Source organism: Anarrhichthys ocellatus, unplaced genomic scaffold, assembly GCF_004355925.1.
Source record: "Anarrhichthys ocellatus isolate YVR2014 unplaced genomic scaffold, GSC_Weel_1.0 scaffold1, whole genome shotgun sequence".
In the NCBI taxonomy this organism is placed as follows: Eukaryota; Metazoa; Chordata; class Actinopteri; order Perciformes; family Anarhichadidae; genus Anarrhichthys; species Anarrhichthys ocellatus.
In genome coordinates, this window is record NW_022280031.1 from 2,988,349 (window position 1) to 3,002,988 (window position 14,640).

At 38.9% G+C, this 14,640-nt stretch overlaps 1 protein-coding gene across 8 annotated transcripts in view; it reads left to right on the forward strand.

Annotated features, from left to right (window-relative positions):
- The window catches only part of atp2b2 (ATPase plasma membrane Ca2+ transporting 2), a 67,756-nt gene that overhangs the window by 32,135 nt on the left and 20,981 nt on the right, over positions 1-14,640 (forward strand). For 4 of the 8 annotated variants that reach the window (XM_031851570.1, XM_031851562.1, XM_031851536.1 and 1 more), the window contains 4 exons: positions 696-737; positions 3,720-3,884; positions 5,398-5,612; positions 6,578-6,820. In XM_031851570.1, coding sequence (XP_031707430.1) covers positions 696-737; positions 3,720-3,884; positions 5,398-5,612; positions 6,578-6,820 — 665 coding nt within the window. Of the gene's footprint in view, positions 1-549; positions 559-695; positions 738-3,719; positions 3,885-5,397; positions 5,613-6,577; positions 6,821-14,640 lie in introns of all 8 variants that reach the window. The other 4 variants (XM_031851544.1, XM_031851583.1, XM_031851575.1 and 1 more) reach the window with 2 other exon arrangements.

Below are 14,640 nucleotides of genomic sequence, written 5' to 3' on the forward strand. Positions count from 1 at the left end.
CTCTCTCTCTCTCTCTCTCTCTCTCTCTCTCTCTCTCACATCTCCAGTCTGCTTCCCTCTTATCGTGTGATCTTGCATGTGCCTTCTGAATTTTCTTCATATGCATGCAGTCTCTTGTTTGCGTATGCGATACGTGTATGTGCTGTGTGTGTGTGTGTTGGTGGTACACTCTTCCCCACTGACGTTTTTACTCGTACTGTTGATAATGCGTTTGGAATTACCTGTGCCCATAGTGTGATGTTACAATATTTAAAAATTCTGCAAAAAGTGTGCATTTGTTTTTTTTTAATGTTCAGCATAATATTATGTTACACACAATATATTTTGATGTCAAAATATTTAAGTTTCAGAAGGTTTAGTAAGCATTTTTAACTACCTGGTTACTTCCTTATGCAATACAATAGCATCTATTAAAACCTTATTTCCCCCCCACTTAATATAAGAACATCTGCACACTAGAGTGTTTGTTTGTAGCCTCTTGCCGGTAGCTGTAGCTTCTGCTTACATTACATCATTTACATATCACAAGCCTTTCTATGTGACTGTCACAGAGACGTTGTATTAAAAGTCATTTTCCTGTCTCCCTGTTTGTGGGTTTTGGTTCTCACTGTGTGTGCTGTCTCTGTGGTGATACTTTGTTGACTTGTCTGCCTTGGTTATTTTTGTTGTTATTGTCTTGTATGTCTCCATCATAGGTAAAATGCAAGATGGCAATATGGAGAGCAACCAGATTAAAGGTAACCAAACCATATCTTTCACTCTATCCTGCCCTGCTTTCACTCTTCCTCGTTCTCCTCCTCCCCTCTCTTCTTCTTCTTCTTCTTCTCCTTCTCCTCATTGTTTCCCTTCTATCAAGTGTGGTGTAAGCTCTGGGTCAAATGCAGGAGGGAAATCCCACATTGCTTTATTTGATCCAGCTGTCTCAAGTTATTGTACAGTGCTAATTTAGATTCCAAGGTTTACCACTGTTTAAGTAAATCCCAGAGAATGTCAGTGTTTGACCCAGGTCTTACCTACGTTCAAATAGAGTAGAAAATCCCTCCTCTTCACTCTGTCTGTCACTAATGTGTTGTCCCTTGTCTATTGTTCTGTTGTTGTTCTTGCTGTGTTGTTGACTTGTCCTGATCTCTACGAGAAAACAGAAACCTGTCCCTCAACTACTGTATCCTGCTTGCTTTGTTTTTCCCTTTCCTCCAAAAACGCTGAAAACTGTCCTCTGAGAACTCATGTTATGTACCACACCCTGGTTTCCCCTTTTCACTGTTTCGTGAAATTTTCCCAACACGATATGACGTCAATTGTCTGTAGCTAAAGGTATACGGTGACGTTGATGATCACTACAATAACGTTAATCTTTCTATCAATCTAATTATTTTTTTAAATGAAAAATGCTCATCCCAGGTTACCAAACAGGTGCCTTCAAATGTCTTAAATGTGTCTGATAAAATATATATATAAAAAACAGAATTCATTATTTAATTAATTAAAGATACATTTTCTTTGATTGCACAAGTGAAAGGACAAATCTTTCTGTCATTTAAAAATGAGAACTTGGAAATTTTTGTCATATTCACCACTCCTTTTCATTTAAATAAATGAGTCACTATGAATTAAGTCACTATCTGTGAAGGAGGTAACACAATGGTGATTGAGCCTATGGCCCATGAAATGATTGCAATATTTCTATATTTGCAGTATTAATAAAAACTGGGTGACTGTGATGACATTCCTGGAAAGAAAATATTAGTATCCACGCAAAAAATGAAACTGTGCACAAAATTCTGAAAACGTGAAGCTCATCATCAACAAAGAGACCCCACACTGCTAAACTCTAAACACAATTGCATTATTTTCACTTAAATAGAAATTCTAAATCTTCCGGGACTGGAAAAGCATGGTGAGATGGACTAAGAGACACAAGCTAAGCAAGTCAGTGTCAAAAGGGTAAATGAAGACTCTTGACACCTTCATACTATGATCACAGTGTACGATACATCAGCATCAGAAGATGAACCTGAGCTTGTATTAACATCAGGTGTTTGATGTTGCTCTTCTGCTGCATACACTTGAATAGAGACACTTTCTGTCTTGTGTCATGGGGGTGAAAAAACAAAAATGCACAACCAGAGAGGCATAAGACAAATGTTCAACATTAAAAGGTTTTCTGTAAGCAGCATACATAATACATGCGTCATTGTGATTGGAAAACTGGGCTGCAATGATTCTTGGTAATGGGCTTCATTAACAGAGAAGCACTGTACTGTATGTTTGTTAGGAGGAGAGAGATGGAGACGGAGTGAAGTAATTAAGGATTGTTTTAAAGCCTGGACAGATTTTTCTTTTTTTTTTTACAGAAAACAAGTAATCTTGTTTTTGTCACACTACAAAACAATCTCAGAGTATGAATAGATGTGTGAAGATAGATTAAGTATATGTAAAATACATAGATCCCAGTTTTTTAGCAAATGATCAATAACTGTGTGGATTTAAACGTCTGGAATCAGTTTCACTTGAGTTTTTTGTGCAAAACAAGGACAGTCATTTCAAAAGCATGTCTATTGGTTGTTCCGGCCTCCTCCCTGAGATGTTTTGTTTCAGTGAAATGTATGATCACTTTCACGTACAAAGTTCTACTATTTGGGGATTTCCAATCATTCCTGTAGTTCATGTCATTATAATTACAAGAGATGAGCTTTCAATATTGAGGAGGTTTTTTTAATCTGTTAACAACAAATTCCCATGCAGTTCATATTATTGCCAGAATAGCTTTCTTCACCATAGATCTCTGCGCTGTCCTCCAGTATGATATAAAATTGCTTTTAAAGCACTGCTGCTATCTGTATATTATGGTCTATACTGTACATCACTCAATGGATAAAGGCTAGAATATGTTTTTGTCTTGCTATTAGAATTTGAGTCCTCTACTACACCCACAAAGTCATTTGAAAATGATCTGCAAAGTGTTTCCAGAGTAAAAAGAAAACAGCTAAACAACTGAACTTGATCTTAATTATAGCTAATAGTAATTAACAAAGGCTTGAGACTCTATTTTGGACGGAAAATTGATATATTCTCTGCTTAAATTTATTTAAATGTCTGTTTTAAATCTTAATTGTTTTGAATTATGCTTTTTTACACTTGATCCCTTTATGAATTTGTAATCTTTTCTTTTCTGGTTCTTTGTATTTTGATTATTTTTTATGTGAAGCAGAGTGAATTTTCCTTGTGCATGAAATATGCTACATTGTATATAAGATTTCCCTATATAGGTGTCTAAATAATCTGTGAACATGGCTTGCGCCTTGGATGTAGGACCACTGAATTATTCATGACTTACTGTAAATATGTGTTTGTGATGGAAAAAAATAGCTTGAATAATAAGAAACACATCCCTCACTTCAACAAAAGAAGACCTACATCATCATGAATTTTTAGCTTCCATTATCTACACAGAAACAAGGTCCACAGCACAGACTGTGATTTTACCACAAAGACAATGCAGTGACAAACATTAACAAATCATAATAGGTATGTACAAAGCTTAATACATACCAATGTCATGTGATCTCTTCTTGGTTTTAAATCTAAACTGTATTTCTTTGCTCGTGTAAAAAACCTGGTTGTTGAAGCCTGGCTTCCTGTTCCTTTGCGCTCCCTTGGTCTAATTTACATTTCTAATGCTACTGCTATCTTTTTGTTTTTGTTTGTGGTGTTTACAGTAAAGAAGCAGGATGGAGCAGCTGCCATGGAGATGCAGCCTCTAAAGAGTGCTGAAGGTGGAGAGTCTGACGAGAAAGAGAAGAAGAAGCGGTCTGGTTCGAAGAAAGAGAAGTCTGTGCTCCAAGGGAAGCTGACCAAACTGGCTGTCCAGATTGGCAAAGCAGGTACAGCAAAATGCACACGGACAAGTCTATCACTCAGTCAGGCAGTTAAATCAGGGACAACAAGGCACTGAGCATTCATCCTGTTCAACAGAGCAAGATGTTGCACTGATAAGACTCATTTCTTGGTCGCTTAAAGCAATCGGAGTAGTCTAGAAGAATGCTGAAGTTATTGTTATGGAACTGCAGAAGAGCCTGTTAACTTTATCTTTCTAAATGACCTTCCCTCTAGGGACTTGCTGAGTGATTGTAGTGGGAACAACTGAGAGTGCATTATGCTTGTCGTTATGCATTTTCACTTCAATCCATACCACAATCAATCAATTGCTTATTTTGCCATTTAAAGCAATTCATGCCACCAAGGAGTCGATGTCTCTGCAATTTTAGTAACAGATAGTGGCATATGCCATTTAAGCCCACTCTGTGGGTGTCCTCGCGACAGCAACATAATAGGAATACCGTTGAACAAATGATTGCGATGAATATTACATACCTAAAATACAACAAAGGAAGGGGTTTCTGGACCAGTATGGGAGAATTAGAATTATTCTACATATTCTTCAGTAAGTTTTTGCCAATGCTTTCTTTAAACAGCTGCTTTTTTTTTTTGTATTATTAAAAAGTTTAGGTTTTCTCTTTTTCTAAGAGTCCCTTAAAAAGTCTTTGTTTTTACAGTGGGCTTGTACATCGGACTCTTGGCGTGAGTGATCGAATAACGACGTGGTGTCAGAACAATTAAATACCGTGGATGGATTAGCATACAAGCAGCACCGTAGGATCGCATGGCCTTCCTGTGGGTCTGGCATAAAAATGCTTAGTCTTAAGGGTTAGGGTTAGGGTTTAGTTACACTTCAGGGTCTTAGTTACTGCAGCTTCTCTGCTCTGTACAGTATACACTCCTGGTCTGTATTTACCTTATACCGGGTGTGTTTCATTCGCTTTCAGAGAAGAAACAAAGAGCCCAGATATACTTACGGTAGATCATGAAATTTGTATAGCTTACATGACTGCATTGCCTTTACACTATGCAAGTTAATGTATCAGCCTCTATCAAAGCAGAAGGTGTCACGTGGTCTCCTATGTATGGAGAATTCAGACATGACATCCCACGAAAAACACAAGTGTAACTAATAACTTGTCAGTATCCTTTTCAAGTGAACCAGCATGATTCAAAAAGCAGCCATAACAAACGATAGTAATTAAAGGCATACTTGACAAGTCAAATCTTAAGCAATTAAGGCAACATGGTGGCTCAGTGGTTGGCGCTGTTGCCTCACAGCAACAAGGCTGTACGTTTTAATCCATCTGGGACCGTTAAAGGTTCTTCCCATGTTTTTCATAGGTTTCCTTTTATTTGTTCTGTTTTTTTCCCATACCAAAATATGTATGTTACAGGAGGAATTAGGAATCTTACTTCAGACAAATGTCCACCCTTGGATCACATAAAGTGTCACTCCACTCATACCTTTTGACATCATGTTGCTCAGCTGATAACATTCTGAATCTTTTTTTTCAGGTTTGCTCATGTCAGCCATCACAGTCATCATCCTGGTCCTGTATTTTTGTATTGACAACTTTGTGATGCAGAAGAACCCTTGGATGCCAGAGTGCACTCCCATCTACATCCAGTACTTTGTCAAGTTCTTCATCATCGGTGTGACTGTGTTAGTGGTTGCCGTGCCGGAGGGGCTGCCACTGGCTGTCACCATCTCCCTGGCCTACTCTGTCAAGGTGAGGAAGAATATTGAAAGACATACAGCGCATACTGTACATTGCAACACATTGGCACTTCTACTCGTCAAATACAGACACTTGGTCAGTGGCTCTTAGGCTTTAAACTATGACGCTCTATGTACCTCTCTAGCGTCCGTTGTGGACCCATTCGTACATGCATAGTGTCATTTCAAAATACACCTCCAGCTCCACAGGAAGTAAGGGTTTAGGCAACAAACCCACTCAGTTAGGGTTAGGAAAAGCGATGTTGACGTGAACTTGACTAACGACTCACGTGACAAAATAGGTCATGTTGACTTTTAGTTTGACACGGGACACGGACAGCGGTTTTCTGAGTCAAAGTCCTTTCTATTTGTTTGACCCATCCACCACACCTCCAGCCCACCCACGTGGATAATCTTGCACTTAATACTACGTCAGTTCCTCTAAGTGTCTAATACTGATACATGTGGGTTTACGGTGGAGTTAGTTGAAAGCTCGGTTCGTGGGGCACTGGCACATCGCGGTATATAATGTAAGAGTTTTGGAGTGAGAACGAGTTGTACACTGCTATACTTTTGCTGTAAGGGGCGGTCCATTTACACGTATACATTCAGTATACGGTAGTGTGTTCACCTATGCATCCTAAGTCAGTTCTCCATCTTTAACTACGGTGTACTGTGAAATATTCGGAGGAATTTTTATTTTGTTTTATTTGTTGTTTTGTTTCGTTTTTTTGTTATTTTTGAGGATGGGAAGTTCCCAGTTGTTTTTCAACTGTTGCTTTGAATTAAATAATCATTTTAACATACAATGTTAAAGCATAAGCATCCCTCTTTTTGTATTGAGGCCATTATAGCCAGCGAAGTTTAAGTAGTGCCTATTAAACCAATCGGTAATCCATCTAATAGTCCAATCTAATATTTTAAAGTTTTTTCAAATATGCATTCATTCATGATCATCATGTTGCCTCCTACCAACAGAAAATGATGAAAGACAACAACCTGGTGCGTCACCTGGATGCATGTGAAACGATGGGCAATGCTACAGCCATCTGTTCCGACAAGACAGGCACGCTGACCACCAACCGCATGACGGCTGTGCAGTGTTACATTGGAGATGTGCACTACAAAGAAATCCCAGAACCTGGAGCTCTGCCACCCAAATCACTGGAGTTACTGGTCAATTCCATCTCCATCAACAGCGCCTACACCACCAAGATACTGGTAAGTCACTTGTAGTGGTCGCCATTGTAGACGATACTTTAGAGCCTTTCTTTTAGGGGTTGAACATGAATGTTACTGCATCTGAACACATACACCTAAACATGTTCTTTTATTTATATTTTACAAAATAGTAACTAAGTCTATATATAGTCCGTTTACTTGTATACTGCACATCATATGTGGCACTCTCTATGAACCCGTATCGCATTATTTAAGATATTCTATTATACTAAAGCCTATTTACTTAAGTCTTAAATATCGTGGGTTAGCTGGATAGATTTCAGCTCGCTCTGTGTGAGCAGTGAAACCACATGATGAGAGCAGCCCTGGTGTAACAGTGAGACTGTTCTGCGGTGCTTTCTTCTTGGCGAAGCAGGCAGTCTGTGTCCTTGGCTGCTGCTTTAGATTCATCAGGCATTCACTCAACTTGTCACCTTGAGAACGGTTGTGTAATTTTGTCTTATCTGATATTCAGAGCATAGCAGACTTATTAATCCAATCTAGCTAAGTGCTGGAGATTGTCTCTTGTTTACAGTGATTGCAGTGAAGAATCAATAAGACCTGTATACAATATAACATAGACGGACAGACTGTTACATGTTCTAATCTCAGAATCTGAAACCTGTTTGCATAGATATTCCTTCAGTCTACAGGACTGAAACATTATTTTCATATTAATGCATTTGGCATAAATGTCCTAAAAGTAAAGATTGCCAAATTTCCAACTGGAGCTACATGCCTCAGTAATCATTTTTGCATGACCGTGATTCCTCACCTGCACATACACACACACATTTGTGGCTGTCTGTGTCACTATCCTTGTAAACCCCTTAAGAGTCGATGGCCGGCCAACTGAAAAATACCCTTCTGGAACTCGCATGGGGAATGAGCTGAGCAGGCGGGACATCTGCGATAGAAGGATCCCACAGATTTTTACTTCCTACACCTCAAGGCGCAATTACAGTCTCGGTGAAGTGTGTTGGTCACTCGGTTTTGAGATGGAAAGCGACATACTTGTGTGTGTCTTTGAAGCACAGTAGAAAAGCAATGCAGTTACTGCAGGCGCACAAGAAGCACAATGTCTCCCAGAGTGATTTTTAAAACCGTTTTATTGTCTGCTCATACAGTACGTATCTAAATATATAAAACAGAGACCAAATACCAAAAAGTGACACTGTATTTGGTTTGGACCTATAGCCTGTGTTGTAGTCAGGACAGTCCTTTTCAATTTACAAAAGTTAGAAATGTGATAGAAACAGGAAAATAACTAGTGGTGCAGTCATTTTTGCATCATATACTGTGTACAATAGTCTGAGCAGTACCTTCAAAAATACAAATTAAGGCGGTTTATATGTAAATTTGGCAAAATGTAGAATTTCTTAAAATCACGATCTGAGGAAAAAAACAATTATATTCCAAACTAACAAGCTAACTGTGAAAGTAATATATCCTTCAACACATAGTGTGCATAACACTACATGTCTAAAATGAGAACGCTTGGTTGTTACATGACAAAGACAAATATGGAAAACAAGTGAGAACAAGGCATGTGATGTTGAATTATTTTGGGTCTCTATGGGAACTGACTGTGATAAAGATGCACTCTGCAATCGCTTGATTTCATGGAGATGAGTGATTGTCCGGGTTTTTCAAAAAGGGAACACATTTTCTGAAGGTATTACATCTTGGTAAAGAAAAAAACTGAGGAAACCTCATAGTTCCATCAAGAAAACTCAATCACCATTTGAACCATGTGTCTATAGATGACATTCACAGACTTGTGATAATACGAATAATGTTTTAAACAGGACTTTACACTGTTGCTAGGTTTTTTTTTCTTGTCTTGGCTACCACTCTCATTCGACTTGTTGGATTAAATGTCACATTAAGTCTGTTCTATAATCTTTTCATTCATGAAAGAGGTTACCTCATGCACTAAAGTAGGAGTTAAACTTAGGGTGAACTTCAAAAAATGTCAGCTTACATACTTGTACTGTTTGTTACCTTCCAGCAGTAGTAATTACTGTACAATTTATCTATACCCACATACATCCAAGACTGTTCATCCATGCATATAGCCACAGAATATACTTGAATAAATATAGTGCAGAACACAAAATCTAGCACAATAATAGGTACAAAGGGAAACCAAGACAGAGAAAGACGGACATAATTAAGGAATGAAGTGAACTCAGAAAGCAGGATGCAAAAGGGACATTTCTGAGGAATATTTAGTACATCCCCTTCTCCTCCCCCAGCCGCCCCCACTCCCTCAGCGCCACTCCAGCCTTGCAGTATGCTGGCTGGTGTGTTCTTATATAAGAGGCCAATCCTGTGGGATGCCATGATGGCTATGGAAGTCTTTGATGGCCACCACACAAAGGCAAAGAGGCAGGCTTTGATACCCACATCAGTACCCCTACTGCCTCTCTGGCTTCATAATACAGCCAGTGTTATGCCTCTTCATCTTTTGTCAGCACATACCGACTCTGAAGTGAAGAACCCTCATCCTTGGGGGAGAAATTCACACACATTTACACAATGATCCATACATACAGTATAAGGACATGTACCTGCTCGTAGATACTGTATCCATGTGCACACGTACACTTATTCATATATTCTAAAAAAGGATATATGCGTGCATACAAATAAGCACACCAATTTGCCTTGCATGTCTCTTGCAGAGAAGTCAAGCATGCTACGGAGTAATTTGTGAACGGCATTCAGTGACGTCAATATACTGAGGTCATTTTTAAGGAACATGCCAGTGGCAAGAGCCTCATAGCAAAACAGCAGCTTTGTCTCTCAACTTTCCCCTCACATTCTTAGTTTTTATCCCCATTATATACAGTATGAGATGTATTACATGCTTCAATAAGAAGACTTTGTTTAAGTGAAACAATATGACAGATGTGTGCAGATGCACACATCTGTCATATCAGGCATACTCACACTGAGGTATTCAGATCACAAATGTATGTTCTCGCAACACAGTGGCATGTGTTTAGCACATGCTAAACACATGGTGTGAGTGTCCTGGGAGCTCAGTCTCATGTTGCTTCAACCACCTGCTCAGGTCATTATTCTGGTCAGGGCCAAAAGAGGTATAACACACACACACACACACATACACACACACACACACACACACCTATACTCACGAATATGGCTTCAATTTTGAGAAATAGGCACTTGGGGAAAATTACAGAAGCTCAGTATGCAATTAAGAAAATCAACTTGACAATGTTTCTGATGTTGAAACGTAGATGATAGAAAAACAAGATTCAGTTCATGTTAAATAGAAAAGAAACTCCATCTGTCGCTCAACAATGAGCATTTTATTATTCGTTATTACAACAAACTCCTTCATTTTTGTTCGGTAGTGAGTAGTGAGGTCCTGCTATAATTGGCTTTGGCTCACAGTGCTTTTGTCATCTGGACGTTGCGTGCTTGTTTGCACAACATGGAGGAGAGATGAGAGTGTCTTGGATGTCTTTAGCTTGAAGCACCCAGTGTCCCCATGGAGTAGTTTTGGACACTGAGGGAGGAGAAAGAGAACCAGTGGAAAAAAAGCAGAAACAGAGACATCTTCAGAAGAATGATGTCCTTCCCTTCTCTTGTTCTCGCTTTGTGTGTTCAGCACTTCCTCACAGATTTAACAGTGTTGCTGAGATTGCAGTGAAAGAGAAGTCGTCATCACATTGGAATGACAATGCTTTGATGTTTCAGAGACACAAAGCGAATGCATTTCCCTCTCTGTGTTTCTAGTTTTTGTCTAGTCAGTGTAAATTAAATACATAAAAGCTTTGTTGAGAGTGAGAGGTCAGTGGTAATAAATCTAATAATCTGTTAAATAAAAAATAAAAATCTAATTTATAAAATATTATATGAACGTAAAGCAATTTTGTGTTGCATTTCAGCGATCCCCAACCAGCTACACCTACAGTATGGTGACCAGACCTCAGATAATAACCATAAAGTACATTTTAAGTGTGCATCATTCAAAAGATAAATCAATCAGATTTTTGTGAAATAGTTAATTAAGGCAGAATGAAAGTTACAGGCAACTTAATCTAAATCTGTGTTTTTTCTATATCAATAGATAGGTACACAAGTGACATTTTGTCAACTCCATATGTGATCAATCAAATCTCTGAAGCAGAAGGGCAAATAAAAGTCATAACAATACATTAGGTGGAAATAAATAGAAGGGGAGGGGGGTAAATATGTAGTGAAGGGGTAAATGGAAGCAAGGATAAGTGCGAAAAATGGATGAAGGGAGATTAGAATATTATACAAGAGGACGAGCGAGAAACCACAGTGGCGTGACAAGTGTCCTCATCATGGACTGGAAGACTGTATTACTGCCCTGCAGCATGCCTCCAGGCCTTGGCCCAGTTGGCTGGTACAGTCATGTGGAGAGGAAGAATATCGTCCACTCCTACATGAAAAGAGGGAGTGAAAAGGAAGGTGGAGGCAGTCGGAGTGGGCCGCAGTAAGAGACTGGGGAAACTGATAGTGAGCAACAGGAGACAGTCATCCAGAGGGAGGAAGGATGATAGGGATAGAAGGGAATGAGAGAGGAAATAACGGCACAAAAAGTATGAAAACAGGGACCGAAATAGAAAGACACAGGAGTAAGAGGGTGGGGTTGAGTGTGAAGAGAAGGGGAAGAAAATGGAAGACAAAGGGAAGGAACAGGATGGATGGATTAAGGAGAGTCCCGGGTGGAATAGGAAGTAAAGTTGCCAGCTCTCCCTCTGGCATATGTCCTTGCCCGCGGGAGCACCTAAGGACCAAGGAGAGGGCAGCTGTTCCTTAGCCACGTCCAGGCCACGACGTGCCAACTATAGCACTGTCGTGCCAACGTTGGGCATCCCATGCCAGCAACTGTCCTTGTGCGTAGAAACTCGCGTTAAACAAAACCTCTATGGAATCTCTGAGAACAAAAAGCAGCGGTATTGCTGTTTGTCATTTATTAGTTTTCTCCCTCCCCAAATGGATTTCAATCACATGTTTGCTTATTCAAAATGTGTTTTCTAAATGTGATTTAAAATCCAGTGAACTGAAAACTGTGATATGTACCTTTTGTATAATTTTGAGGAAATAGATTTAGTTTGTTGTTTTCAAAATTAAACTTTTTTAATTGCAACAAAAGCAGCTGACAACAACTTTCAGTCAGGGTGATGAGTTGGTGCTCAAGGAGTGAATATATAAAGTATGTAATGTTTGTTCTTCCTTAAATGTTAAGCACTTAGTGCTACATTTCTTGGATGAAAGATGCTTACAAATTAAGTTGCAAATTAAGTTGCATATTATCATCAATAGGCAAATATAAAATACAAAATCAGTCTTCCAAAATGTGGGTATGAATCAGCAAAAAATATTCCAAACTCAAAATTCAAATGTAGAACACAAAATAAAAATGTGTACAAACATCATGAAGCAAAGGGAACCACATAACAAGTGGAATAACTGATACCCCTTGGACAGATAATACTCTTCTTTCAGGAAAAATATGTCTTGAAGGCTGAATATATGACTTAAAATACAAGTGTTTTGCACTTAAGTGAGTTTGATTTCTAAAATTACATTTATCATTCAATAGATTGTGGAACTGCTGAGTTACTGCTTTAGAAATAGCAGGAAAGAGAACTCTTGCAAAGCAAAAATAATGCCTAGCAACTTTTAATGTGTTTTATAAAGCAAACGACTCTTCTTTACTACAGCTTTATGTATGAATGGTCGTTTAAAACTATAATACATCCTGTATGGTTTTCAGCTGGTCATGTAGTTATTTAGTGTGATGTTTTTCCCCTGTTGCTGGGAGCTTATTCTCCCAAACACGTAGCAGACAGTGCGGATGACACCATTTGCTCCATCCTCTCATTAGCCAATGACAGGCAGTGTCTTCCTGATGTAATCATTGGACATTAGGAAAAGGCATTAATTCTGTTATTTACCACAAACTCGGAATAAAGTATTTATACTCTTGTCTGTGTCTGTGAGTCACACAGCTGAACATTAACCAGATATGTCCAATTACTAGGTGAACATGGGCCCGTACTCTGATTGGGTTTTAATGATTAATGAGATTTTAGATGGATTTTCTCTCTCACCCTCTCCGCTGGAACATCTGCCTCATAGCAGCTGCAGCAAAACGGACATGTAAAATACGGCCGAGCCAGAATGAATCAATAACCATTGTTTCTTAGGAAATTGTGGATTTTAAATATTGAGCCGCTTAAGCAAACATTGAAAGCAGATATATCCCTCACTAGACAGGTGAATTAAGCTTTGCAAAATGCAGCCAAATTAACACAGATTGCTCAGAATCATTCGATCCTATTTGCTTTATTTGATGTCAGTTTTATATTGTATAACCCCAAATCACAAATCACAATTGTTCCTCGAAGGGTTTTACAGCAAACAAGTACGACACCTTTCTTAGTCCCTCGGTTCAGTGTATAGATTGCATTTGAGTATTATTTTCTTATTTACTGCATGGAAATATATTAAAGGCTTTGGCACGTTATTAGCATTCTCTATCAAAACATCGTTAGCAGGTGGACAAGAGCAGCCGTTAGATGGAGACTGTGAGTGCACACGTTCCAACAAGCCATTAAAGTGATTAACTACACTGTTGATACCGAGTCTTTCTCAACACATTTCGCCAAGTGCTGAGTGAAGAAAACAACAAATAGAAAGTGAAATTCAAAGCATGGAAAATGTCAAGCTCTCCTTTTAAATGTAATCTTGGTTGGAGGCTTGTTGAGAAGCAGAACAGAAAGCCTGCAGTAAATCTATTTTGGGGGCAAATGGCACAGACTGAAGGTGTCTGCTTAGTGGCAAGTCAGATGCATTATGTTCAGTGTGCTTTTGACATGCTCTGCTGTTGTGTGTGTATGCGTAGGTGTGTGTGTGTGTGTGTGTTGGAGAAAGAGAGTGTACCTGACATGCTGTTCTTTAGCTGTAAGTGTAGTTGCCAAGCGTACTGAAGATGCTATATAGCGAGACCCCAGGGAGACTAGGCTTCAGCTGAGTGCCAGCTAATAGGAGTCCGAATGAACAAAAAGGACAGAGTTCTACAACACTGATTAACAACAACATACAACAACGCTTACTTGCTTTTGTTCAATTTTACAACAAATTTGATTCATGTTGCCCAAGTTGTGCTTATTTCCTTAAAAGCGTAAACAATACGTTTATCAAACGCTTGGTCAAACAACTGAAAATGAACTGAATTGTATTTGCTGCTTTTCTTTGTATATATGATGGTAAACAGAACATTTTAGGCTGATGGTTGGATGAAATAAGGTATTTGAAGAGACTGCCTTCATCATAATGTTCTGACATTTTCAAAGCAAACAATCAATCAATTAATTGAGAAAGTAATCAGCAGATTAGTCAATAGTGATAATAATCATTATTTCCTTGATTAGCATTTCTGAAGAGTGAAGTTGGTCTTTTTTGTACCCACATGTCTGTCTACAAACTAAAATGAATATCAGCTGGAGAGTGTGTGGTTATGTGAAGAGGCATGTTATGATATATGTAAAGTCACGCTATGCGCTTTATTGGTCGTATTTCTGTGTGATTGGACACATTAGAGTGAGTGAGTAAACGGAGTGAAGCGGGGGAAATACTAATAAATAAGGACTGGCAACAGATGGAAAGGGAGACACAGAAATATTGGAGCATGTGTGAAGTTTGATGAGTGAAAATCCTGTAAGAGAATCTGAGCCAATGAGTAAGAATCCCCAAGTGGCGGAGAGAGAGAGAGAGAGAGAGAGAGAGAGAGAGAGAGAGAGAGAGAG